Source organism: Leiobunum rupestre, chromosome 9 (assembly GCF_980474605.1).
Source record: "Leiobunum rupestre chromosome 9, qqLeiRupe1.1.hap1, whole genome shotgun sequence".
NCBI classification, from domain to species: domain Eukaryota; kingdom Metazoa; phylum Arthropoda; class Arachnida; order Opiliones; family Sclerosomatidae; genus Leiobunum; species Leiobunum rupestre.
This window is the reverse complement of record NC_143392.1, coordinates 6,804,339-6,828,606: the sequence shown is the minus strand read 5'-3', so window position 1 is coordinate 6,828,606 and position 24,268 is coordinate 6,804,339. Positions and strand designations below refer to the sequence as shown.

The window sequence follows — 24,268 nt, the reverse complement described above, 5'->3', positions numbered from 1 at the left end:
TTATAAAAATATTGTTTTATTTATAAACTATATTTTTTTAGAATTTGACTATAAGCGTAATATTTAAGTCAATAACCTTAGAGGATACTTCTGATAATAATAATAATATAATAATATATTTGTCCTAACATCGAACGTATATACTTTTGATAATAGTAATATAATAATATATGTGAACTAAAATTGAACGTATATACTTTTGATAATAGTAAAAAAATCATATATGTGAACTAAAATCTAACGCATATACTTTTGCTAATAGTAAAAAATTCATATATTTGTCCTAAAATCGAACGTATATACTTTTGATAATAGTAATATAATAATATATTTGTCCTAAAATCGATAGTATATAGTTTTGATATTAGTAAAATAATAATACATTTGCCCTCAAATCGAACGACTTTCCTAGCATACACCGGTGTTCAGGGCAAAGACAACACCCAGGCGGTTATCCAAAAAAAATCCAAAATTTGTAAATTTCCTTAAACGGGCGTAAAAATCAATTAAAATTGGGAAAATTCCAAAATAAATTCAAAAAGCTTACTTTTAAGTAATCCCCGAAACGTAAACAATTTATACCCAAACCCGCCTAATGAAATAAAACTTTCGTTTGCCATATTTCCAAAGTTCCCTTCCCGCTAGGAGCGACAAACACATGGAGAACGCAGCTAGCCTTTAAACACGCTAACGCAGAGTTGTGTACAAATTTCATTGGACGAGCCTTTACGCTGCACGTTTTACGGGCGGGGGGGAAGACAATTTCCGAATTTTCCCCTTCCGACGGCAGCAGGCGCTAAAGCGTCTAACCAATGAAAACTGTACGCGAGAAAATGCACGACTTTTGACGGGTTGCGTTCTCCTTGTGTGGGGTGTTGTGTTTGTTGCTCCTAGATGGCAGCATCATTCTTTTATTTAATTAATTTCGGTTATCTTTCTCTCTCGGCAATAAGAGTAGATTCCATCCGCGATGTTTTGCCGGCAATGGGAAATAAAACACCATTCTTTCAAGTCGAGCCGCTCGCGAGGAGGGGGGAGGGGATAAGGGGGGCTGTAAATTTTCGGGTTCCAACCCGGAGGTTTTCTCCGCAGACTACGGCGAAGCGAAATGGGGGGTAGCGCATTTTCATTTCTGGCAAAAGAGGGAAATCCATCATTTCCGGCTGGCTTCCTCCATCTGCTTTTTCAAAGCTTAATGGTTCGAAACGGACCGTGCCCCCCCGGCATCCCCAAAAATCGGGCTCTCTTCATTGCCCGCCAGATAAGACAGCCCCGCGTTTTCGGTATTAAAAAGAGGTTCATCTTACCCGCGTAGCACCCTATTCCTTATACAGAAGAGTGGGTTGGTATCGTTGGTGTAGGGGTGGATATACGGAGATAATCCCCCTTTAATTTACAACCATATATTTCTCCAGTTTTGGCGCTCGATCGTTTTATCACGAGTCCGGGTTACGTTTGATAATATAAAACTCGACATAAACGTCTATGGAAATGGCCTTTTAACCTACAACCCGTTTTCGCGACGCGAATCACGTAGACCCTCTCGTTAAGTCCGTCGACGTATTCGCCTACTCCGTGTCGCCAACCATCCCCCCTTTCGGATACCCTTTCGGCGCGGACGTTGCGGAGTGGCGACGGAATGGGCCGGGTTAATAAAGGGACGCGTTACACTTAAATCCACACGAAGAATGGAGTCGTAATTTTGGTCGAACGATGTCGCTTTTACGTGATCGGAGCTGTAAATACCCCTTCGCTAGACGACCGGAACGTACGACTACTAGACATTGCGCAAATTCTGCCGCTATCTCTCTGACATCAGTGGACGGAAGTCACGCGTTTATAATTTAAAAAATATAAATGTTATATGAATATAAACCAGTTGGTTGCTCGCTTGAAGTCTTTGATTTCAGTTACTAGGTCCCTATGGCCATTAGTGCCCGCAATTTTCATAAGCATTTTGGGGATTAAAATCTCGAAATTATAGGATTTTTAGTAAGGATTATTTGATTAAAATCTCGAAATTATAGGATTTTTAGTAAGGATTATTTGATTAAAATCTCGAAATTATAGGATTTTTAGTAAGGATTATTTGATTAAAATCTCGAAATTATAGGATTTTTAGTAAGGATTATTTGATTAAAATCTCGAAATTATAGGATTTTTAGTAAGGATTATTTGATTAAAATCTCGAAATTATAGGATTTTTAGTAAGGATTATTTGATTAAAATCTCGAAATTATAGGTTAATTAAAGGAAAGAATTTTAGTAAAAATTATTTGATTAAAATCTCGAAATTATTAGTTATTTAAACGAATTTTAATACGAATTATAGGGATTAAAATCTCGAAATTATAGGTTAATTATAGGAATTTTAGTAAACATTATTTGATTAAAATCTCGAAATTATAAGTTAATTATAGGAATTTTAGTAAACATTATTTGATTAAAATCTCGAAATTATAGGTTAATTATAGGAATTTTAGTAAACATTATTTGATTAAAATCTCGAAATTATAGGTTAATTATAGGAATTTTAATAAGAATTATTGGGATTAAAATCTCGAAAAAAATGGTTATTTAAACGAATTTTAATAAGAATTATGGGGATTTAAATCTCAAAATTATACGTTAATTATAGGACCAATTTAAAGGAATTTTATAGAATTCAAATATAGAAATAAACAAGTTTTAAAGTAAATATTTAAAACGAGTCAGAAAATAAACTTTAAATATTTTTGTCTTCGGAGAAAATTTCTAGAGGGCCATATTTATTGTTGGGGTTTATTTGTTTTAGAATTTAATCAAGTTAATTTTAAGGAAATATGCTAAAAATATTGGAAAGAGAAATACATGAAGTATACGAACGCTGGAAATGGAAAACACTAAATCGTAAAATTCTAACTATTATTTAAATATTAACAGAACTTTTTAATATAAAGGATAATAATTAATTAACCTACTTAAAATACTGCTATTATTTTATAATAAAATGCGATTAAAAATGTTTTTTTGAAATATATTTAAATATTAATGGTTTAATATAAACGGTAGTATTTAATTAACCTACTAAAAAATACTGCTATTATTTATAAATGTGTTGTTAAAATCCTGCTACAATTTTAAAATGTGTTTTTGAAATATATTTAAATATTAATGGTTTAATATAAGGGGTAATATTTATAATTTTGCTATTATTTTAAAATGAGTTGTTAAAATCCTGCTATTATTTTCAAAGGTGTTGTTAAAATCCTGCAATTATTTTCAAAGGTGTTGTTAATATATATTTAAATTTTAATGGTTTAATATAAAGGGAAATATTTAATTAATCTACTAAAAAATCCCACTATTATTTTATAATATAAGATTATAAAAATGTTGTAGTTATAATATATAAAAAAAATTAAAATTAGTTTGAAAAGTAGAAACACGACGGCGTCAATCGTGACAATTTCAATACTTTCCCCTTAAGAAAACCGCGCGGCACTCTGAAACCAATTGTTTTGTCCAAGTATAGTAGGTGAATCGTATTGATACATTTCGAAGTACGTCACTGTATAGCTCCATTTGATAAGGCCACCCATAAGTAGTTCCGGCATTGATATTTCGCGGTACGGCCGCCCATAGGTCATACCCGTTTGATTTTCTACGGGTATTTAATATCCGAGCCATGATGTGGAAGTGAAGCAAAAATAAAGGGAGTCTTTTTCAAGAGGATCTATGCTCGTAGTCTTTAAAGTTCTTGAAGGAATCACGCTTCAAGCGCAGGAAGGGAGCTTGTCCATCGTGTTTCGCAGCGACCGAACCGAATTTGACGTCTGCCTCTTTTCACGGTGAACCGTATCATACGAAAAATCTAGGCAGTCACGTCAGCTTTCGGACTCATATTTTCTATTCGAAAAAGTGCCTGTTCGGCTTCTGTTTCTTCATCCTCTCCGAAACCGTGTCCAATTCCCACTTTTCATTCGCGTAAAATGCCACACGGGCGTTTTCTCTTCATATTGCCGTGAATGACAAATTTTAACTTGCCTTATTATGGACCATTCAATCGGTGAATACCAGAAGTATATCATATATATTTTACGAGAGAAATACCTTTGATAATGTGCCTACGCGGGCTTGACTGATTTCTTAAAACACGTTTAGGAAAAGTGTTTAATAATAATAATAATCAGCTAGGATAATACGCGAGGCACCACCTTAGGCCTAAGTCATCAAGCGACGGTTAAAGCCATTAATTCGGGTGGCCTGGTTACAATGCGCAGTAGGGTGGTGGTAACTATGAGCAACAAACACAAGGAGAACGCAGCTAGCCTTTAAACACGCTAACGCAGTGTTGTGTACAATTTTAATTGGACGAACCTTTACGCTGAACGTTTTACGGAAAGGAGGAAGACAATTTCCGAATTTTCCCCTTCCGTCAGCAGCTAAAGCGTCTAACCAATGAAAATTGTACGCGAGAAAATGTACGACTTTTGACGGGTTGCGTTCTCCTTGTGTGGGGTGCTGTGTTTGTTGCTCCTAGGTAGCAAGCCCTTCATGCCACGCGATCCAACAGCGCCCTACACTAACTATTACCGTTAACCTCTACAATAGATAAATATTCAAACGACTTTCTGAACTTCCGGTTGTGACGTCATGATTATCAGCGCTTACGAATCGAAGTCATCGGATCCATTCCGTAAAGTACGTTGTTTTTCTTAATATAGGGCTTCTGCTATAAATTCTGCACCTATTTTGTAAAGTGTATTTTAAATGTACCCTTAATTAACATATAAACAACAATATCTGAGCTATACATTAATTATTTTCATTATAGTTGGGATATTTATTCAAATATAATTTCTTAATAATGAGGTACGTGGCTTTAGATTCACGAAAGACGTTCTAGTAGACATGAGAAATTAAAGCACTATCAAAGCGTGAATACTTTTAGTAGGATAATTCCTCCAGAGCCACTGTATTTTACACTACGTATAACACGTGGATAGAAAAACTAAGGGAGGTAATTATGTATTGCCCAAATTCCTGAAAAGGTTTTACTCCCTTTAAATAGTGTGTTAAAGTTATGGCCGTTCAAGAATTTGTTTTAAAAATGAGTTACTAAAGTTTAATTTTTACAATATAAAACGGCTTTTGAAATTAATGACTTTACCAATTAGTAAGCTGACCTAATAAATATTACTTCGAAAAGGACTAAAATAAGGTACATTTAACCCGTTGATTGTAGGTAATTGAATCACTACCACTAACGTTTTTCTTTCCCCCATCTCGTCCCCCCTCGTGATCAACATAGGAATAAACTTAAAATAAGTGTAAATAAGAAATTCGTGTATTCAAATCGATAAAACTTTGTTTATTATTTCTCTTTAAAAACCAAATTAATTTTCAAGCTGGGATGGGCTAAAACTTATTTATTTTTGAAATGGTGGGAACTTAAATATTTATAATTCCTATATAATATGGTAATTAGTTTTTATCGTCTTTTTCTAGGAAATAATTTTAAAGCTTCTTAATATGAAATAATAAAAATATTTCAAAAGGTGAATTTTCCTTTATCAATAATATATTTGGGGTGATTTCCATTTTCTAGTTTAAATATATATTTATCAAGAAATTTTAATTTTTTTTGGCATTCGAGGTTAACAGTTTTGAAATTCTTTTTTCGTAATAATTTATATTCAAGGAATCGAGCGTTAAGTTATTATTACATTCACGGGAGATATTTTCTCCAAAACATTTGTTTTATCTCTTATTTAAAATTTTAGCGATTAGGTCTTCTGTCAAATTAAAAATTAAGGGGTAGGGGCTAAATAATAATTAATAATAATTATTGGCTGTACAAATCACAAAAAAATATTTACATTTACAATATTTATATCATACACATTGACTTTTTTGTTAACGTTTTAGCCGTTCTTGTTCAATATTTAGTACTGTACAATTATTTGATATTTACATAAAAAGTCCCCGTTTCTTTAATATTTTATAACGTTTTTTTAATTAAGGCTACGCACGTGTGTAATCTTGCATGCAGTAATATATAAGAAAAAGAAATATATCATGAAAAAAAAGGGAGAATGAATAGTTTTCAAAGATTCGCGAAACTCGTAACGATCGTAATGGTTTTCCAGGGACAGTAGTTTGATATATAATAGAAAAGTAGAGCACATGCCTGTGGATTAGATTAAGGGTGAACGGGAGGTCCCAGTCTTTGTCCGTAGAGTCCGTAGGGAGAGTAGTAGAGCCCCAGACCCGGGTGAGGAAGAGGCGGTAGTGGCGCCCCTTGGAAGCTGGGCAACGAAGGCGGCTTGTAAGGGTGGTACCTGCTGGCGGCGGCCAAGGAACTGACGGGACTTAGACTGGTGGGGTAAGCGCGTCTCAGACCGGCCTGGCTGCTCAAGGAGGCCGCCGTGGTGTAGTGCATATGGCACGCGGCGTTCCAGGCAGCCACCGAGGTGGAGGGGACGCTGAGAGCGGGCGACATGAGTGACAATGAGGCGGCTGCCGCGGCGGCGGCCGAGCCGTCCGTCGTCGAGAGGTTCGTGTGAGTTCTGAGGTGCTGCAACAGTTCCTCGGAGGTGGTGAATCGCTTTCCGCAATAAGTGTCTCCCACCATCCAACTGCAGACGTTGGGCCTGGGCATAATGGAATGGGGGTAGAGTTGCGAGTTGAGGGCCGATCCCGCCCCGAGGCCCGGGATGAGACTGGGTCCCAAGGCGTGCAGGGCGGAGGCGGGCCCCAGGCGGTCGTGGCTGCATTGCGTGCACCCGCTGGGGCACGCGGAGAGTTGAGCGCTCTGCATGCTGAACTGACAGTTTGTGCAGTAAGGGTCCCTGCAGACGGGCACCAGAGTGGTGCCGCCCGTGGCCGTTTTCACCCTCGCGTAGCCCACGTAAGGCGAGAGCGCCGAGGTGACCGAGAAGCCCGGTTTGAGTTGGTTGGCGCCGTTCTGGTTGGGGAACGAGTGCGGGGTGGTGGCGGCGTCGACCGGGATGTGTCCCGGGACCGGAGAGCACCCGGCGCAGTTGGCCAGAGAGCCCAGCGCCCCGTTTAGTCCGTGTTTGTAGGCGCCCAACGACAGGTGAGACATGGCACTTAGTCCTTCTTTGGCGACGAGGGTGGGGTCCATGCGACCCAAGTCCAGCCCGAGCGAGGCGCCGTACCCCAGTCCGGTCAACGTGTTCTGACTACCACTCGCGTTACCCGACGACAGACTGAGAGAAGCCGATTCGCTCGACGACGGGACGCTGTCCGACTTGCTTCCGTGGCCGCTGTCCGAGCCGGCCGGAGAGGCCTTCCCGCACGATCCGGCGGCCGGAGAGTGGACGCCGATGGCCGGAGAGCCGGACTTGGAAGAGGGCGTCTTCTTGCCGCCCCTCTCGCTGTCGTTGATGGAGTGGTCCTCTTTCTTGTCGTAGGGCTTGAAGGAGGACTTGTCCTCGCTGCCCATCGAGGACATGGAGGAGTTGGAAGACGTCGAGGAAGGGGACTTGTCTTTGTTTTTGTCTTGATCTCTGGCTTTCTCCAACCCGGGGATAATAGGTTTGTTGTTGGGATTGTCGGCTCCGATATTGCTGCAGGTCTGAGCCAATAACGCCAAAGGACTCTTTTTGGCGTCCAACTAAAATAAACAAATTAAAAAAACGATCAGATTAATCACTCGTTAATTACTCTTTTCAAAATTACATCCGTTTAAACTTCAAAGTTTCCTGGTACACATTACAGAAACAGACTTCAATGTCCCGAATATAAAGTAATTGGAAATATAAAATATATATATTTCTCTTTTCGTTTCCTTATTACGCGCTGTCAAATTATGATAAACGGCACTTAATCATTGTTATTTCGAGAGATATAAATTGTCGAAGCGGGCTGGGCGCGTTCTACTTCCATTTGGAACCGGTGGGGGCGCCACTTTACGGAGACTTTCGGCGCGTCGCTACGATTTCGAAAAAGAGAGGGTCGCGTTCGCATCAAGAGAAACGCCGCGAAAACGACCTTAACAATACATTAATTTATCCGCTTCTTGATACTTCATTTAAATTTAATTTCAAAATTAAAATAAGCGTTTAATAATAATATTAAATTAATAATATTACAATCGAGAATACGCGTTTGAAAATTATCGCAAAGTTGAACTAACAATGTAAAACCCCGCCGATTGTGAACTCTTTTAAAAATGTAAGTAAATTGACTTACCGTAGTTGGTAAGGGAGAGAGGTACTCGGGTCGCAAGTACTGATTGCTGGATGTGAGCATATTTGACTATTTCCCGGAAATTTAGGTCCAAAATTGAAGTCTCAATCCGGAGATTATTGGTAAAAATCGGCGTTTTGCGGGAAACGCAAACGCTTCTTTGGGACACTAGTAAACGAAACTTATGACGAAATATCCATTGGTCGTGATAAACATGGTGTCGAGTCCCGTGACGATCATGTTGGCCGCGCTTCCGCGATGCGAATGACTCTCCGGTCGGGTCTGGCGTTGCGCGGGCGAGACGGGAAAATCGTGAGGCGAACGAACGAGAGAGAGAGAAACGTAACTTCCGACTAGTCTGGAGTCCGGCTCGCGTCTGTCAGTTCGTAGTCGGCGTCGTGGTGATCGCGGATCCGAAACAGGAGCGCGCGCGCTCTGGTTGCCGATCTCTTTCGTAGCCGGAGCGAAGTACACTAGATCCGCCAGAGACGAGAGTGAATCCGTTTTCCACCACTTGGGTGCGCGTCAGTCGGCGAGTGTGCGCCGGGAAGACTGAGTGCTTTACGAACCGCGAGAACCAATCGCGGGAGGAGGGACTCCCGGAATAAGTTCCTTTTATTGGCGGAGGGACGCCAAAGTGACGTCACGTAATTAATTTTTCACTCCGAAGCCGGCGCGCGCGGGGGACGACGTTGACGGGAGAAGAGGCGATATAGGGGGACGCGAAAAAAAACCGTCGGCGAAAGGGGGGAGCGGTTGTTAGACTCGAAGATGGAAAGGGGTCGAAAAGGTGGGTTTTTCGCGGCGAGTTATCGCCAGCCAATGAGAGATCCGGTGGGCTAATGACTTGGCAAGCCGCCAGGCGTCACGCTTTACAACGCTATCCATCACGAAGCCGTCAAAAGTGCCAATCACGGTTGATTTATGTCAGCTTTTGTTGTCAGAGAACGCTGCGGACGCCGCCACTCCCGCGCTAAGAGGAAAAGACGCCGTTTTTACTGCCAGGTCTTTCGCTTCGGGACGCGCACGCTGCTAGACGTGACGCGTAAATAACTCTTTAACGACGAATAAATTTTAACAAAAAAATAAAACAATAAACCCATATACGATTGTAAAATTTTTAAAAATGGAGACGCGTTTTACAGCAAACTGGTTCGAGGTGACGCGTGGATGTTTGGCGTTCTAAATGTCGGGGTATATAAGATTGACGTTCCCTTTGCCTGTTTATTTTAAAGTAGCTATAATTTTATCTAGAAAAGAAAAATGTTCAACGGTTTTTCATTCCCTACAATTTTTTCTTACGTTTTAGCCGCCTCTCGAAACCCCGTGGTCTTTTCACCAGTCTCAGGGACTCCTCTAACACATCAAGGGTGGGCTCGTTCCCCGAAATCGCCCATAGTCCGTTACCGGTTTCAACCGTTTCTAAACCCAAAGGCGGACGTGGTAAAGTCTGTTCCTTTCGAAAGGTACCAGCCATTTTCAGCGTGAGGAATTGACGCGTAACGGTTAGTGGGTAGTAATAAAGTTCCATCCGTGAAGAAATTGCAGCGGCACGCTGGTTCTTTCCATCATTTCACTCTTGTTTAATTCATTCCCCCATTCCCTCCCCCACCCCACACACACACTTCAATGTGTATGTATAGAAAAAATCTCCTTCTAGGCTGGGGTACAAAAGATCCCTAGAGTAGTGGCGGAATAAAAAGACTTGGACGGGGGGACCAGGCGCAAACGGGGGTTTTGTTGCGGCCAACTTCAAAAGCGGAGCTGTCGGGGCAAAATGGTAGCTATCAATCACTCCGGGGGTCGGGGTCGAGCGTAGCTAAAAGTCCCCGTTTGAAGGAGACCACGTTAGACGTGTTGAAAATGGCTGACATCTCAATAGGCCCGCGCTTGGAACAATGAAGCGGCTCGCATCAAAGTGACGATTTGCCCCCCAAAAATCCACCCCATCTATCGGCGAACCCCCGAACGAATATTTTAACATGACCCCCTGTTTCTCCGCGATCCTTATCAAACGCTTGTTGGAAGCGGTCCACCTTGACAGCCGCGTAAAATCCTGTTCAAACGCTGGTCGTGGAGCATCGTGGAGAACTGTTAAGTTGACATTACCGTACCTGAGAACCTCTAGCGTAACTAGGTAACTTCAAAGCGTTATGAAAGGTTATCGCGGGTTCCGTTCGATGTTAGGATGTAATGGTCAAAGACGCGCTCATAGTTTCAAAGGGGAATGCCACTTGTTGAATGTCCTGTTCTTCGCCGAGTGTCTTATTTCATTCCCAAAACGAACTTCAGATGAGAGATAGCTTTGGCTGTGACAAGTAAATGACGGGAAATTCGACTATCAACGGTGGAAGGATTTGCTTCGTTGGAAACATGAAAAAAGCCTCGTTTGAGTCGTTTACAAAATCGACACACGTATTTCGTACTGCCCATTTTATGCCAGTGAAAGAATAATGAAAAAGTATAATAGAAAAGTAAGAACGGAGCCAATGTCCTTTTAATAGCAATCTCGGAACGACTTGCGAATTCCTGTTCTAATTTTCACTGGTTTTAATTGTGGAAATTGTTGCTTACGTTACACAGTTTTAAGCATTGAAATTGTTACGTTAAATAGTTTTAAGCATTGAAATTGTCGCTTACGTTACACAGTTTTAAGCATGGAAATTGTTGCTTACGTTACACAGTTTTAAGCATGGAAATTGTTGCTTACGTTACACAGTTTTAAGCATTGAAATTGTTACGTTAAATAGTTTTAAGCATTGAAATTGTCGCTTACATTACACAGTTTTAAGCATGGAAATTGTTGCTTACGTTACACAGTTTTAAGCATGGAAATTGTTGCTTACGTTACACAGTTTTAAGCATGGAAATTGTTGCTTACGTTACACAGTTTTAAGCATGGAAATTGTTGCTTACGTTACACAGTTTTAAGCATGGAAATTGTTGCTTACGTTACACAGTTTTAAGCATTGAAATTGTTGCTTACGTTACACAATTTTAAGCATTGAAATTGTTGCTTACGTTACACAGTTTTAAGCATTGAAATTGTTGCTTACGTTACACAGTTTTAAGCATTGAAATTGTTGCTTACGTTAAATAGTTTTAAGTATAGAAATTGTTGCTTACGTTAAATAGTTTTAAGTATTGAAATTGTTGATTACGTGAAATAGTTTTAAGTATTGAAATTGTTGATTACATGAAATAGTTTTAAGTATTGAAATTGTTGATTACATGAAATAGTTTTAAGTATTGAAATTGATGTTAGTCCACTTAATTAGAAAAGGTTTTGTTAAACTAGAAATTTAAAATTGAATTTTTAGTCGAAAAAACAGTATATCCGTTACCCCTATAAGTTAGCACAATCTACGTAAGTATAGCTCCAAAATGCTGGTGTTGGAACACTTTTAAAGGGGTTAATAATAGACAAAATATCAGAGTTGTGTTCTGAACCAATTTTTACCGTTTCGATATAGTTGGAAAAATAGGCCAACCATATCTTAAAATTTTTAATTAATTTTAAATATTTAAAGTTGTTTATTTTTTATAAGCAATTTTTAAAACATTTTAATCAATAACTCATTATTGTTTCCTACTAAATACTATAAAAGTGGTCGTTTTAAAATCACCTTAAAAACAAATATAAATTACATTTCGGTAGACATAGAAGACTATTACTAACATTAATAATAACCCACCAATAAATTTAAACTCCTATAATTAAATATATAAAAAAGACACTATTATAAAACCTCTTTTGTAAGGTAAACGTCTACTACAGAAATAATAGAACGCTTCGCCGAACTTCCTAAAACAGACAAAAATCCTCTCTACGGTCACCGTGGCGCCATCTATGTTTTCTCTTGGGAACTACTCATCAAACCAATACGTTTTTTGAGGAGTACTTTTTATCGTTGTTGCTGGGTCTACGGGTCTACCAGGTGGGCCAACGAGAGATCAGAGGGTAACAAACCCCCTCCCTGCTATCACGATTTGGCTAACGACAAGTTTGAATAACGTGACGTCCGTGACAGGAACAATTCGATCATTTTCGATATGATACGATATACGATACGAGATCGAGAGGGAACTCTAGAACACACGGAATTTAGTCGTTCGCTTTCCGTGTTGGTTTTTTGCCCAACACGCCATTCTCCCATTATCCAATTATTCGGCATTTTATCTCCCAAATGATCGACTTCGACTTTCGGAGACCCTATTTATAATCTCAAAATTAAATTGACATTTGAAGCCTGTCTGCCATCTAACCCCTTTCCTTCCAAATCACTAATGTTGATAATTAGCCTTTTCAGTTTGCGTTTAGCCACGTAGCGGCCGAAGCGAGAAGCTCATCAAATGTTCGAATTTTCGTCTGCTAAGTTGATGTTTGGTTTTATAATGATAAATCGTCTGATTATTGAACGAAAATTACCCAGTTCATGCGCCAGATAATTTTTGTTCGGTAGGCCAAGTGGGGGCCCTTATTTTTATTTGCGGGCCCCTATATTATTTCCTTAAACAAGATAAATATGAAGGTTTATCCTCAAAATTTAAATTTTATCTCTTCCAATGATAAATTGTCATCGAATTTGAATTAATTTAAAAGTTTTCTCTCAATTATTTTCGCAAATTTTAATTTTTGGGGCCCCTTAGTAAGATTTAGGGTCCCCTTGGTAATATTTCAAAACAACCCATTGCATACCCCTTGGCGCAGCCACTGAGTTACGAACTTCTCGCGTTGGACGTATCGAAACGTTTAGGTTAGAATCAATTACCCACAACATTGGAAAAAGCCCTTTCCACTCTAAGGTGACGAATAAATTTTATTTTTTTATTACGCCACAGATATCACGTCGTGTTTTTTTACAGGCAGTCAAATCCAATTTAATCTTTATTACCGAAGATTTATCGCTTTTAAGTAGCTTTTATTGCCAGCTCTATAGGCCCTGATAAGGGTTTCCATTTCGACAAGCTGGCCCTGTAGTCCCGGCCCGAAGCCCGCCGAATGCCGCTTCTCTGATATCGAGAATTAGTTTTGCATTAGTCCGTATCCGCAATTTTATTTCTCGTTTGCTGGCGGGGGGTTGACGGCTCCTTCCAGCGAGAGGGGTTGTCAGGGAAGCCATCTTCCGCTTCTTGTTCATTTTTACGAGCGCGCCAAAGTCGGGGGCTGACGCTTATCAAAATCCGCGCTCTGGTTTAGGCTGCCGTTTTTTTTTCTGGTTGGGCTGGCTTCGGCATACTTTACTTCTTTAACAATTTAATTGCCCCTCGTAAAACGGGGCGAAGGAAGTTGGCCGCTAGTTTCTCTTTGATCGTCCACGTTTGATTTTTACATCAGATCGCTGCCGACGCCGTTCGCGTAAGCCGCTTATGGCCGCCCTCAAAAAATATAGAACCCTGTTATAAATAATAATAAAATCTTGTTTGTCGCGGAGACCCTCTTAAGGAAATTTCGAAGCTTTGATTTGACCCTGACGATGCCGCCCGCGCTCGCGTATCCGCGCGCTATAACTCAAAAGATCCCTTATTCTTGGAATCTGAGGGTTATAAAAATGATAGAAATTCGGTTGAGTCATTTTTAATAGTTCTAGTCGATAGAACGTCGCAAAATATTAATTTTCTATCTCCTCATATGGTGGGAAAACTAAAGTTGGCCAAAAAATATTCTGAATCTGACAACACTGCTACTTTATGCCCGGCTGAGAATTGATTTGTCTGGCAGCGCTGTTTCTCCACACCGAAAATGGCGGACGTTACGCCGTCGAAAATTTTTATAATTTTGACCGTTATTTTGAATTATCGAATAAGATTATTCATATTGAGTACTTTTAAACTCTCCAAATAAACCCTGAATTTTTAGTACATTCTGTGTGCTTCTAATTAAATCGACGTTGTGTAGCTGTCCCTGGTAGGCAGGTTTACTCGGGTTTACTATGGACATCGAAGTCTGACATATCATATACATGTCTTCTGCGTCAGGAAAAATCGAAAGCAGACGAATATTCGCGTATTCTTAATACCTGAATACATTCTTGGTGGAACCATATTTAAACGGAGAATAAATTTAGATGCTGGATCGGAGAATTTCATGATTTTTTGACACCAAGAGCGCTGTTGTTTACTTTCTGTGAGAAGTCTGTAGAAACTTTTCAGTGATGCCAAGTAGTCAAAATGATATTTTCCTCACAGGGCCTTAAAATTTTCCTTTTTTAACACAAATTTACCCTAGTTTTTTCAAAACCATAAAAACAATTATAACACTTTCATTCTTTATCGGCCTTCAGAAAGTGATATTAGACAGGTTCAGCAAGCACCAGAAAACGTGTCTAGAGGAAACTTGTAGAAGGTGCAGGCTGTGCACGCAAAAGTACGTCCACAAAAAACTTTTCGGACGGTGGCATAACCTGACTATTGAATACGTAGCGACTTCTACGTAACCAATATTCAATTGCAGGGGTGCCAGGACAATCGAAAACATTACGCTTTCTTGCTAAGATTACTTTCTATTAATATTTTCTTCAAATTAAATCAATTGTTTTAATTAAATTTAAATTAGTAGCTTCACTTTCAAATCACCCTACTTCCATTTTCACTCAATTTCGCAAATTTTGGGTCTAATTTCAATATTTCGATTTCTAGGGGTCAAAATTTCCCTAGATCTGGGAAATTTCCCTTGATTGGCACCACTGAGCTTTGTGCAAATTTTGAACGAATTAGTCTTCCCCGATAACCCTGGCTTCCTGGAAGATGATTCGTTAAAAGAAGAAATTGTCAAAATCTATTAGCATAGTATACCGAAGTGCATTTGGCTGACTGTAAAATGGGCTATTAACAATTACATAACTGCCCTTATTACTACCCGTAATTTTCAAAACACTTAATATTATTTTTAAAGAACTCCTCAAAACAAATTTATAGCACCAGATGTTAATGAACTTCTGATTTCTTTTTTGATCACATTTTAATCCATATTTCTATTAATATAATTAATCCACTGTGGAAAATAGTCTTATTACAAATAATTATTTTCCAGCCTCGAAGTGTAATTATATTGTTATACTCGTTCATTAGTCAGCGTTCGAATCAAAATTTGACAGCGCATTTTTCACTTTTTCATCAGAGCCTTTTTTGTCGAGTAGGGAAAAGCGGGAGTCGCTTCTTCTGGCAGCCTCGCGAGCATCCGTTTTTCTTTCGGTTATAAGAGTTTTTATCTCGCTGCAAACAAAGAGCGGCCTGTTTTTCAAACGGCGCGGCATCGACAGAAGTGAGAGACTCGAGCTTTAGCCAGCTCTCCTCTTCAAAGAGGGAGCAATCGGTAAGCTTTAAGTGGCCGAGATTAGGGATAGGAGCGGACGGAGGCGACGGCGCCTTTTCAAGCCATTGTTTATGTATTTTATTGTACAATAATGTTTCTCCGCTGGCTCCAGCCTGCCCAGATACCACCGCGATGTCGAGGGACGCTTTCACGCCATGCCCCCGCTGTTTTTGCGTCTCGCTGTAGGCTCATTTTTTTAGAGTCGCTTTTAAACGCTGATGGATGGCGGAGATATTGCTTTGATAAACGCGCTCTATTTGGGATTTGCTAGTTCCAAGTTTCCTCCCTCGGGCGCCACTGCGCCAGTATCTGTACTTACGCGTTCCTCTAGCGACGTTGCGCGGACAATAATATTGACATGTTACCATATTTAATATATGAACATCTACTCAAAGAATGCATTTAGGTACCTAGAATAGTGGACGACATTCTAAAATCATACTCACTACAGGGTTGCCAACATGCGGAAACAGTTTTCCGCGCACAGATTGAAGATTCAAAGCGTCATTTAGTCGCGACCGAAACGAGTCTAGGTGGCGTAACGGCGCTAGCTTCTCCCAAGGTTCGTAAAAAAGGGAACTATAAGGTTGCCTCGATCGCGTGGTTTTTTTAACAAAATATTACGGCTTTTGCGTCGCTAGGTAAAATTGTGACGTCAGCCAGATGAGATCGTATTGAAAATCAACGGAGGCTCATCTGGGGGACGTCATCAATTTTAATTCGTACAGAAATTCTTTCAAACATCTTCTTGATCGAGACCCCCTTGAGCTTCTCCGAGGTAGCGCCTATGATCTAGCGTCTGCTACAAACAAATTAAAAATTAATGCCTTTTTTCTTAAATAAACTTATCAAAATGTAAGCCAACGATGCAAAAATTATATTAAAATGCAAGTATCATTACTTATAAAGTCAAATGAGGAAAAACTAATAGCATCTGCTTTAGCCGCTACCTATCTAGGTTTCAATGGTGAACCAAAGGTGGCGTAGCGGTAGTTTTCGGTCTCGAATATTAGTTATTAGTATGCAACTGTTATAACACTGTGAAAATGATTAAAAAATACAGTGAAACACGCAGCTGAATTGTTTTTCCACGAATAGAAATAAAAGTTTTCAAACTTTGTAGCGAAAGTTTGTCTGCTTTCGATTTTTAGTGACCCTGACTATTTCCATCTATGCTAACGTTTTGCGATTAAAAAGCGGACACGCTTTCGCTACGAAGTACGCGAGAGTGGTAGCAAAGGCTAATGTTATTTCCCCATTATCGTAAATAGGTAAATTCAGTCTCGCTTTTTTGTATCGAAATATTTGATTTAGTGACAAGCTATATAGATTGTAGAACGACCGTCATCGTTGCACTAAACGGAAGCAGTCATTCATCACTGTTTGAAAAATATCCTCGACAAGCTACCAATGTAAAGCGGCCGAAAGAGGAGAGAGTGGGAGGGCCAAATTAGTCATTAAAATACTTTTTAATTACGCTCCGTTTCATCATCGTCTTTTGGCCGGCAAACAAAGGGACGTCCGTCGAGCGGAACATTCGAGCCGCCCTCCCCCCTCCGACCACACTTTTTTATTCTTCGCTTCCTCTCTCTCTTCTCTTATTAAAACATAATTAAAATCGAACGAAATTAGCTGATTTTGGCGCCAAAAAATAAGAGGTGGCGCTTTAAACCTTACCAATGTTCGAGGTTTAGCGGAGGGGGGAGAGACGGAGCGGCACGCGGCGGGAAAACTTTTCCTTACTCTCCTTCCTTTAAAAATGAAAAATGTATCGGAAATGTAATTTAGAAAACATTTGAGCCAGGGGACGCGAGATCGGGACACGGTGCGGGGAAGAGGCGCCCCGACAAACTCCCGGAGTAAGCTAAACGGAAAAGTGTTCAATAAAATACGTCGATGCTAATTAGCGCACTTTGGAACAAAACAGCGCTTACGGGTTCTTATCTCTAGCGGCGGCTGCGACGGGACGGGGCCGTACACCGCGAGTCCCCTCGAGTTAACGGATGATGTACGTCTAGTCCGCGCGCCGTGTTTGTGGAAATATGTCGTCCGCTATCTTCGTAAGACACGAACCGAGGCTTAAACCGCATTTTTTTAAACAGCATCCGCGGCGTACGGTTCTTTCACCGGGCGTTAACCGTACCCTTCTCCCACTTTCCACGGCGCTATTAGGTAAAATTAGGTTCGCTCAGGAAGCGTCCAACAATGAAAAATCGAAGATTCAATCCCCTTTACTGGCGTAGTTCTTAATTTATCCGTTTTGGGGCGTTGGTACGTATTTTTCGTTTTAGGCGGGAATTAAAGACGCGGAAGGAGGGGGTGGAAAACGTTCCAGTGACAAATGTTTGACAGCGATTGCGCGATTTCGAACGCCCCGTCGCGGGAATGGAATGCGATAGAATTCGGAATCGGAAAAAGAAAATATTTCGAAAGAAGAAAGGCCTGAAAGAGGAAAACGGGTGCCGTTGAAAATTTAAATATTAGGGTAATTAGCGGGTCACTAATAACGCGTTTGGGGTGATTAATGACGTGTCTAGAACCCGTCGGCATCTCTCTGTCTTCTTCGTTTTTGGGTCCGGGTGGGGGCGCCGCGCGTTCAATTTTTACCCGCTTTCAGCAAAAGTTTCGCCAGCGGCCCCCTTTGAAAGAATTAAGCCTCGGAGCGTTGTCTGAAAAATATCAAAATACGCGGTTGTTTTAGGCGGTTTTAAAATGTTCCGAGCCAGAGAAAAGAGGTTTATCTCCGCAATTGCGTTATTGTCGACGCCGTCATTTTTTACGCCTTTTGGTTCCTTTTTGAAGTTTCCGCTAATGATTCCTCCCCCTCCTGGCTTAGTACAAAAGACCCTTTCCGCCCCGACCACGGCCCCCTGGTGACAAAGGTTTCGTACTAAAATTGATTGTTGATTGAGGAAATTAGCCGCGTCAGATTTAACGTAGAAAAATTAGAAAAGAATACGACGCTATTGTTTCAAATTACGAATTTCACCTTGGACAAATAAACTAATGGACCCGAATCGTAAGGGCAAACACCATTCTTCAAATTTCAAATTGCATCGCGCTCCAGCGCTCCTACCGAGAGAATCTCAGAAACCTTTTCACGCAAATGCGAAGCGCGCGCTTTTAATACGTTAAATGTCGAGCTAAAGATATTAGGCCTAATGATGTTCGTTTATTTTAGGCGCGTGTTGAATATTGGGTGGAAATATTTCCAATATCGGACACCGTAGCGCTACAAGCGGCGTGGCTTTAAACGAATGAGAAGAAGACAATATTTTAACAGGATTTTCACGTATTTTTTGCTCTAATTTATTTATTTAACACCAAAAAATTACGGCAACCCTGTTTTCTCGTCAATTTGAAGAACAGCAAGTTCTACCGAGCATCTTTTAGTGTAAAAGAACCCGTTTCTAACAGTTGAACGTTACATTTCAGGTCTACGGGGACGGTATAAATTTAGCTTCGAAATTGTAAGGTCTATTTCAACGAATCCATTTGATAAAATTTACGTTATTTGGGGACCCCACTACATTATCCGTAAAAGAACGACCTACAATAGCTTCTCTTCAAATAAATCAACCGCTTATTTCGAACTATTATACGATTACCCCTCAGTTCCATCAAAGGCGGGTAAAAGGTAAAGTTTATATACGCCCTTTAGCAACCGAAAGGTCAACTCATCCAAGACCAAAAACATCTCAAACTTTTCTCAAACTTGAGCCCCCAAAAAAGCGTATACGTATAGTAGTAGATCTTCTACGGGTGAGTAAGTACACCTAAAAAGATGGATTAGCCACTATTCACCGCTAACTGCCCCGCGCCTATAAATCTCTCCGCCGTAAGAAAAGGTATATAACAATAAAAAAGAAACAGATAATTTGCTTTATCTCTCTTGCCTTTTAGTTCTGCTATATTTATCCGTTCCGTTCCATCCGCGAACCGAACACCTCGCGATCCTCTAGAAATCGGGAGAAAAAAGACATTTTATTCTATCCCAAATGATTTATTTACAATCCTGATTTATTTTATTGGGATAATTCCGCACCTTTCTTCTCTCACGGCGTCTTCAATTCAGTTTGGGACCGGTACAGGGGGAGGGCCACGGCGTCAACAAAAAACCTTTCTTCCTCAGAGACCGTTTAACCGTCGGTTCCAAGCCGTTTTGGTCGATGCTGAAAAATATATTCTTTACAAGCTTTTGAAAGAACGCTTTAAATCACGCGAGACGCCAAAGATATTTGGCTTGTTTGGGGTTTTATTCCGTTCGTAAGGGTCACGGGTCGGTCGAAAGCCCCGCTTTGAAATGGAAATATGAATCATACATTTAAATGTGTGACTCCCATAAAATAATAGGCCTTGTTTATAATAGAATCTAATTTACATATTTTAGTTTGCATATCAGGTAAAGAAAGCGAATTGAAGATAAATTTCGCTATATAATATAAGGTAGGTTCGAGGATAAATATGTTCAGACGATATTTAACGTATCTACCAATCCACCTCACAGTCTGCCAGTACGTCCCTCCCCTTAAATATCAATCAAATCGTCCCGATATCTCATTGGTTCTCTAAGAATTAACGTCTCCCGTCGCGATTGCAACTGGCGCGGGTGACGTTTATCCTTTCCCACCACTAGTGTAGGGTGTAACAACATAATGGTAATTCTCCCCAAGTATAGATAAATACATTTCAGTCATTCTCGCCAAGTATAGATACATACAATTCAGTCATTCTCGCCAAGTATAGATAAATACATTTCAGACAATTTAAAGATTTGAAAGAGTAAGCCTTCTTAAATTATATGAAAATTAATAAAAAAAACCCGCTTCCTTAGAAACGTCAAAATGTCGGATTAAAGCTTGGCGTAAATTTGTATAGTTTTGAATCGTCCATTTTGACGGAGGTTGAAGTAAAAAGGGCTAGACAAGTTTTTGACGTTTGAAACGGCTTACCTCAAAAAGCCAGCAATCGACGAAAGGTTTTTTAATGGATTTAGGCGGGTATTGCCTAAGTCGTCTTTTATTGTTTAAGTGTACTCGTAGAGTCGCGTTATTTTTATTATACAAACACAAAGAAATCGCGCGAATAACCGGTATTATATTATATAATATTTTGCTTATAACCTTTTTATATTTAACGTTATTTGTCAGAAGATTTTTAAAATATAGAATAAAATGTTTTTCTAAATCTTTTCTCCGGCTTCATTCATCCGTCGTTTTCTAAACATGGAAAAAACGTGAAATGTAAAATCGTAAATTATCCGCCAGGGGGTGTTTTCACTCCTTTTTCTGCAGCTTGTTAAAGGTAATAAAATTTATCTTTCTATGGTCGTAAAATACGCTCTTAAAAGGGGAAATTCTGACTCTCGAAAAGTTTACGACGATGTTCCATCAAAATGTTACTAAAAATAGACTCTTACTATAATGGCTTACATTGTGCGCTTTTAGTGTCTATAGGCCTGTTTTACGCCATTCCAATGGAATATAATTGTGAATAGCTTGCCTTGTTTAAAAATCTTCAAATAAAAGCTTTCACGGTATCGGTACCAACAAAAGCCGTTTTTGAGGCTAGCTCGTAAAGTAGTCATTTTTAATTTGTATTTGAATATTCTTTTTTACAAATGGTTTTTTTGTGAATTTTTGAGTATTCTTTAGGGTTTAATTAGCTGTGTAATTGAGGATAGTGGAACACGTACGCCATCTCTTTTCGGTTCTTTCGTTCATCTGATCCCACCAGTGACGTCATTTCTGCTTTGAGACTTCCACGTTGGAAGGACTCCCTCATTGCCAGGTTCATATGCGATCGTTTACCTACAAATGAAAGACTATATAATATAAATTTGCGATCTTCCAACATATGCTCAAGCTGTTCTTATGATAAGGTGCAGTCTGTGGATCATCTTCTTTTCACTTGTGAGAGTGGTAAAAAAATTCGACCTAGGCTTCTGGGTTCTCTAGTCACCGGCAAATATGATACAAATAGAAATGGTGTAAAAAAATCAGTTCAGCATGGAGACCTGGCGATTATTAACGATCTTTGTGACATTTTTAAAGTGGCGAAAATCAATTAATGTTAAGTTCCTACCTTTGTTTTGCCTAGTTTTTTAATTGGCTGTCATTAGATTTCGTCTGTTGTCAGTTTTTTCTGTTTTTGTTTTTTAATTTTTCCTCTTCTTTGCTCTGGTGCTAAGTCCTTTTATGTAATTTTGGAGTGTGTGGTGCGAAGACCCCGCTGTCATAGGCACCAAATAAATATCTTTCTTATTTTGAAAAAAAAAAAAATTATTTTAAATATAAAAAAAATTAGAAACATTTTATATATGCATTGAATTTTATATCAGGAAATTAATTATGGGTCTTTATATTCAATTACTTTAACATTCCATCCATCAGGTTTGTGGCGCTTGAAGGCAGCACTTACGTGACGAAGGTCAAATAAACGTCCCTTTCGGTCGTTTCGGAAGTTTCGGTCATCTGCCCGTTTCTGCTGAATCCTGAACTCATTTTCAAGTTTTTATTCTATTGAAACAAAGTGGGTGTTTTTCCCCATATAATAGGTATCAATTGTTAAACGAGTATTACTCAATAAAGATGACTTACTGGAGACAAGCTGGATTAACGTAAATATTAGTTACATAGTTATTCTAAGTTACCTTTTTGGGAATCCTAGACCATTAGGCTGCCTTACCAAGGCCCGGTCGGCTTCGGAATAAGTGAATTTACGATTATTTTTTGGATCAATTTTTAATACACATGGTTCTATTTAGCTGAACCTATGACCACTTAAAACCAATAAGAATGGTAAAATTTTTGTGTACTCTTTTAATTTTGTTTTACTTCTAGCTATCTTCAATTCTCTACAATTGCTGCGAAAGCTGTTAGGGCAGCTGTAAAAAGTGAGTTCAAGAAGACCATTCAGGACGCTTCAGCGATGAAACAAACGCCATGGAAGGGTGGAAAACCCATTAGTAAGTTATAGTTTTTCGGTTATTTTCGTTTTACCTATTATCCAGCTTTTGCACTTCTAAATGTGCCTAGAACTATTAAATTAAGCTTATTATGGGTTACTTCGTTGATGGTCAATTAAATATCTTTTATTTAAAAAATAGATGTTAAAGAATGAATGTAGGTGCTTTGTGGAAAAAGGTTATCTTTATATTTATTGAGACTGGTTTGACGAGTGGTTTTATACATTAACTCTTAACACTGCGCGAAATTGGTTTTGCTATTACCATTTTAATAATATCAGAAATAAGTAAAGTTCCTTAACTTTCAATAATAAAAAATTCAGATGTTTAATAACACATAATTAGCTAAATTACAAGAACAATTTTGGATTTAAGGGATAGGGTTATAACCTGCTTATACTTTGAAGGGACCCCAAATTGATAGGCTTGGCTATGGTTTGTCTTTTTGATTTTGCATACGGGGCCCTAAGTATTTTGTACGTGGTCCTTCTAAACAATCACCGCATGGCCTTTTCACCTTTCAAATCATGTAATTAATTCTACTTTTTCTTCAACGTAGAATCTTCCAGTTCTTGAGTTCATCTCATGGCATCGCTGTAGACTGGATAGACTATGTGTTAACATTACATGTTCTTGTATATATATAATAAAATGGAATAGTTAAATTAAATTGTTCTAGAATGTACAGTTTGATTTAATATTAAACCATATCTTTCTTATCGTAATATGATAAATAATAGAAAAACGTTATTGAATAATGCTATTTAATAGAAAATATACTTTCTATACAATTTGAAGTTATAATAATCTATAAATATATTGGCGAAAGTCAAATAAGAGTAACGTCAGAGGTATACCGACCAGAAATGGGAAAATGTTTGAAGTACCTTTTTGTCCAGAAATGAAATATAACTTTCTACATATACAGGACTTTGTACGCAAAAATGGGAGCCTTCCAAAATATCTCATCTGATATCACAAACCATTGGTATTCTATTGAGTAATGTAGTGCCTAATTCACACGTTATGTTCCTTTAAGATTTACTGTTAACGCGTAATGGCCATTTGTAAAGCGGAGTACAACATCTTTGGCTAATGCCTTAATGGCCATTAACAACTTTCATTAGTAGATCTGATGTTCGTGAATTTGATAGACCACTCAGCCTTTTTTATGAAATTGGCTAATTTCTAAAAATACCGTATTAGAATAATTTAAAAGTGCGTGGCTTGAAGCAGCTTTTAGTGTTACACAATTACAAGAAAATCAGCTGCTATAGCCTATCAAGTTCAGAAACATCAAATAGGCAAGATTTTAAAATTTTAGAAGTTTACTAGTTAATATTATAAATGTCATTAATTTTTGATTATCAGTATATTGTTTATTGATAAGTTTTATAAAAATTAGTTCAATATCACGTACACGGAGTTAATATGGGATTCTTTAGAGGTATATCCACTATTTTAGGGATATAAAAAAGGCAGCAAACAACTGGAAGAAATATTTTTCACCTTTTGTAGATCAGTGTGAAATTTGATACTTCGTCAGGGAATTAAAAAATTGGCTGAAAAAATCTGGGAATTTTAAAAGTTTAATCATGACATTTTTTTAGTTCATTTTACTCTAGATCTATGGCAAATTGTTGTTATTATTATTAAATCCTTGAAAGGTTTTTTAACGTTGAAATAACTTTTGTACTGAAATATAATTTTTTTAACTTCTGTAAAGTTAAAAACTGTCTAATTTTGGCCTTTAAAAGCCAGGGAAAGGAACTTAAAAACGGTCAGGGAAT

General features: G+C 38.8%; 2 protein-coding genes and 1 long non-coding RNA gene across 4 annotated transcripts; 1 reads left to right on the top strand and 2 right to left on the bottom strand.

The window, feature by feature from the left end:
- Positions 1-5,467: 5,467 nt before the first annotated feature.
- On the bottom strand, positions 5,468-8,685 carry LOC149926399 (zinc finger protein Noc-like). Its single transcript, XM_090159127.1, has 2 exons — positions 8,200-8,685; positions 5,468-7,621 (listed from the first exon to the last, which is right to left on the bottom strand). The coding sequence occupies exons 1-2, from the start codon at positions 8,257-8,259 to the stop codon at positions 6,185-6,187; spliced, it is 1,497 nt and encodes a 498-aa protein (XP_090015253.1). The 5' UTR covers positions 8,260-8,685; the 3' UTR covers positions 5,468-6,184.
- Positions 8,686-21,088: 12,403 nt separating this feature from the next.
- Positions 21,089-22,007, bottom strand: LOC149926398 (uncharacterized). The gene is made up of 3 exons (XR_016473800.1): positions 21,884-22,007; positions 21,596-21,770; positions 21,089-21,527 (listed from the first exon to the last, which is right to left on the bottom strand). It is a non-coding gene; the product is annotated as an uncharacterized LOC149926398 (long non-coding RNA).
- Positions 21,931-23,148, top strand: LOC149926397 (ATP synthase F(1) complex subunit epsilon, mitochondrial-like). Of its 2 annotated transcripts, XM_090158493.1 has the most exons (4): positions 21,934-22,130; positions 22,354-22,478; positions 22,620-22,656; positions 23,038-23,148. In XM_090158493.1, the coding sequence occupies exons 1-3, from the start codon at positions 22,102-22,104 to the stop codon at positions 22,631-22,633; spliced, it is 168 nt and encodes a 55-aa protein (XP_090014619.1). In that variant the 5' UTR covers positions 21,934-22,101; the 3' UTR covers positions 22,634-22,656; positions 23,038-23,148. The 2 variants fall into 2 exon arrangements, with proteins under 2 accessions (XP_090014618.1, XP_090014619.1); XM_090158492.1 differs by lacking the exon at positions 22,620-22,656 and having other exon boundaries at positions 21,931-22,130.
- Positions 23,149-24,268: the final 1,120 nt, after the last annotated feature.

What these genes read in the sequence shown, in the direction of transcription:
- LOC149926399 (XM_090159127.1), bottom strand. Translation starts at nt 8,259, where the DNA reads ATGCTCACATCCAGCAATCAGTACTTGCGACCCGAGTACCTCTCTCCC. An exon ending in TCTCTCCCTTACCAACTACG is followed by an intron (nt 7,622 to 8,199) that starts GTAAGTCAATTT and finishes TGTTTATTTTAG; the next exon opens with TTGGACGCCAAAAAGAGTCC.
- LOC149926397 (XM_090158492.1), top strand. Translation starts at nt 22,102, where the DNA reads ATGACTTACTGGAGACAAGCTGGATTAAC. An exon ending in TGGAGACAAGCTGGATTAAC is followed by an intron (nt 22,131 to 22,353) that starts GTAAATATTAGT and finishes TTTTACTTCTAG; the next exon opens with CTATCTTCAATTCTCTACAA.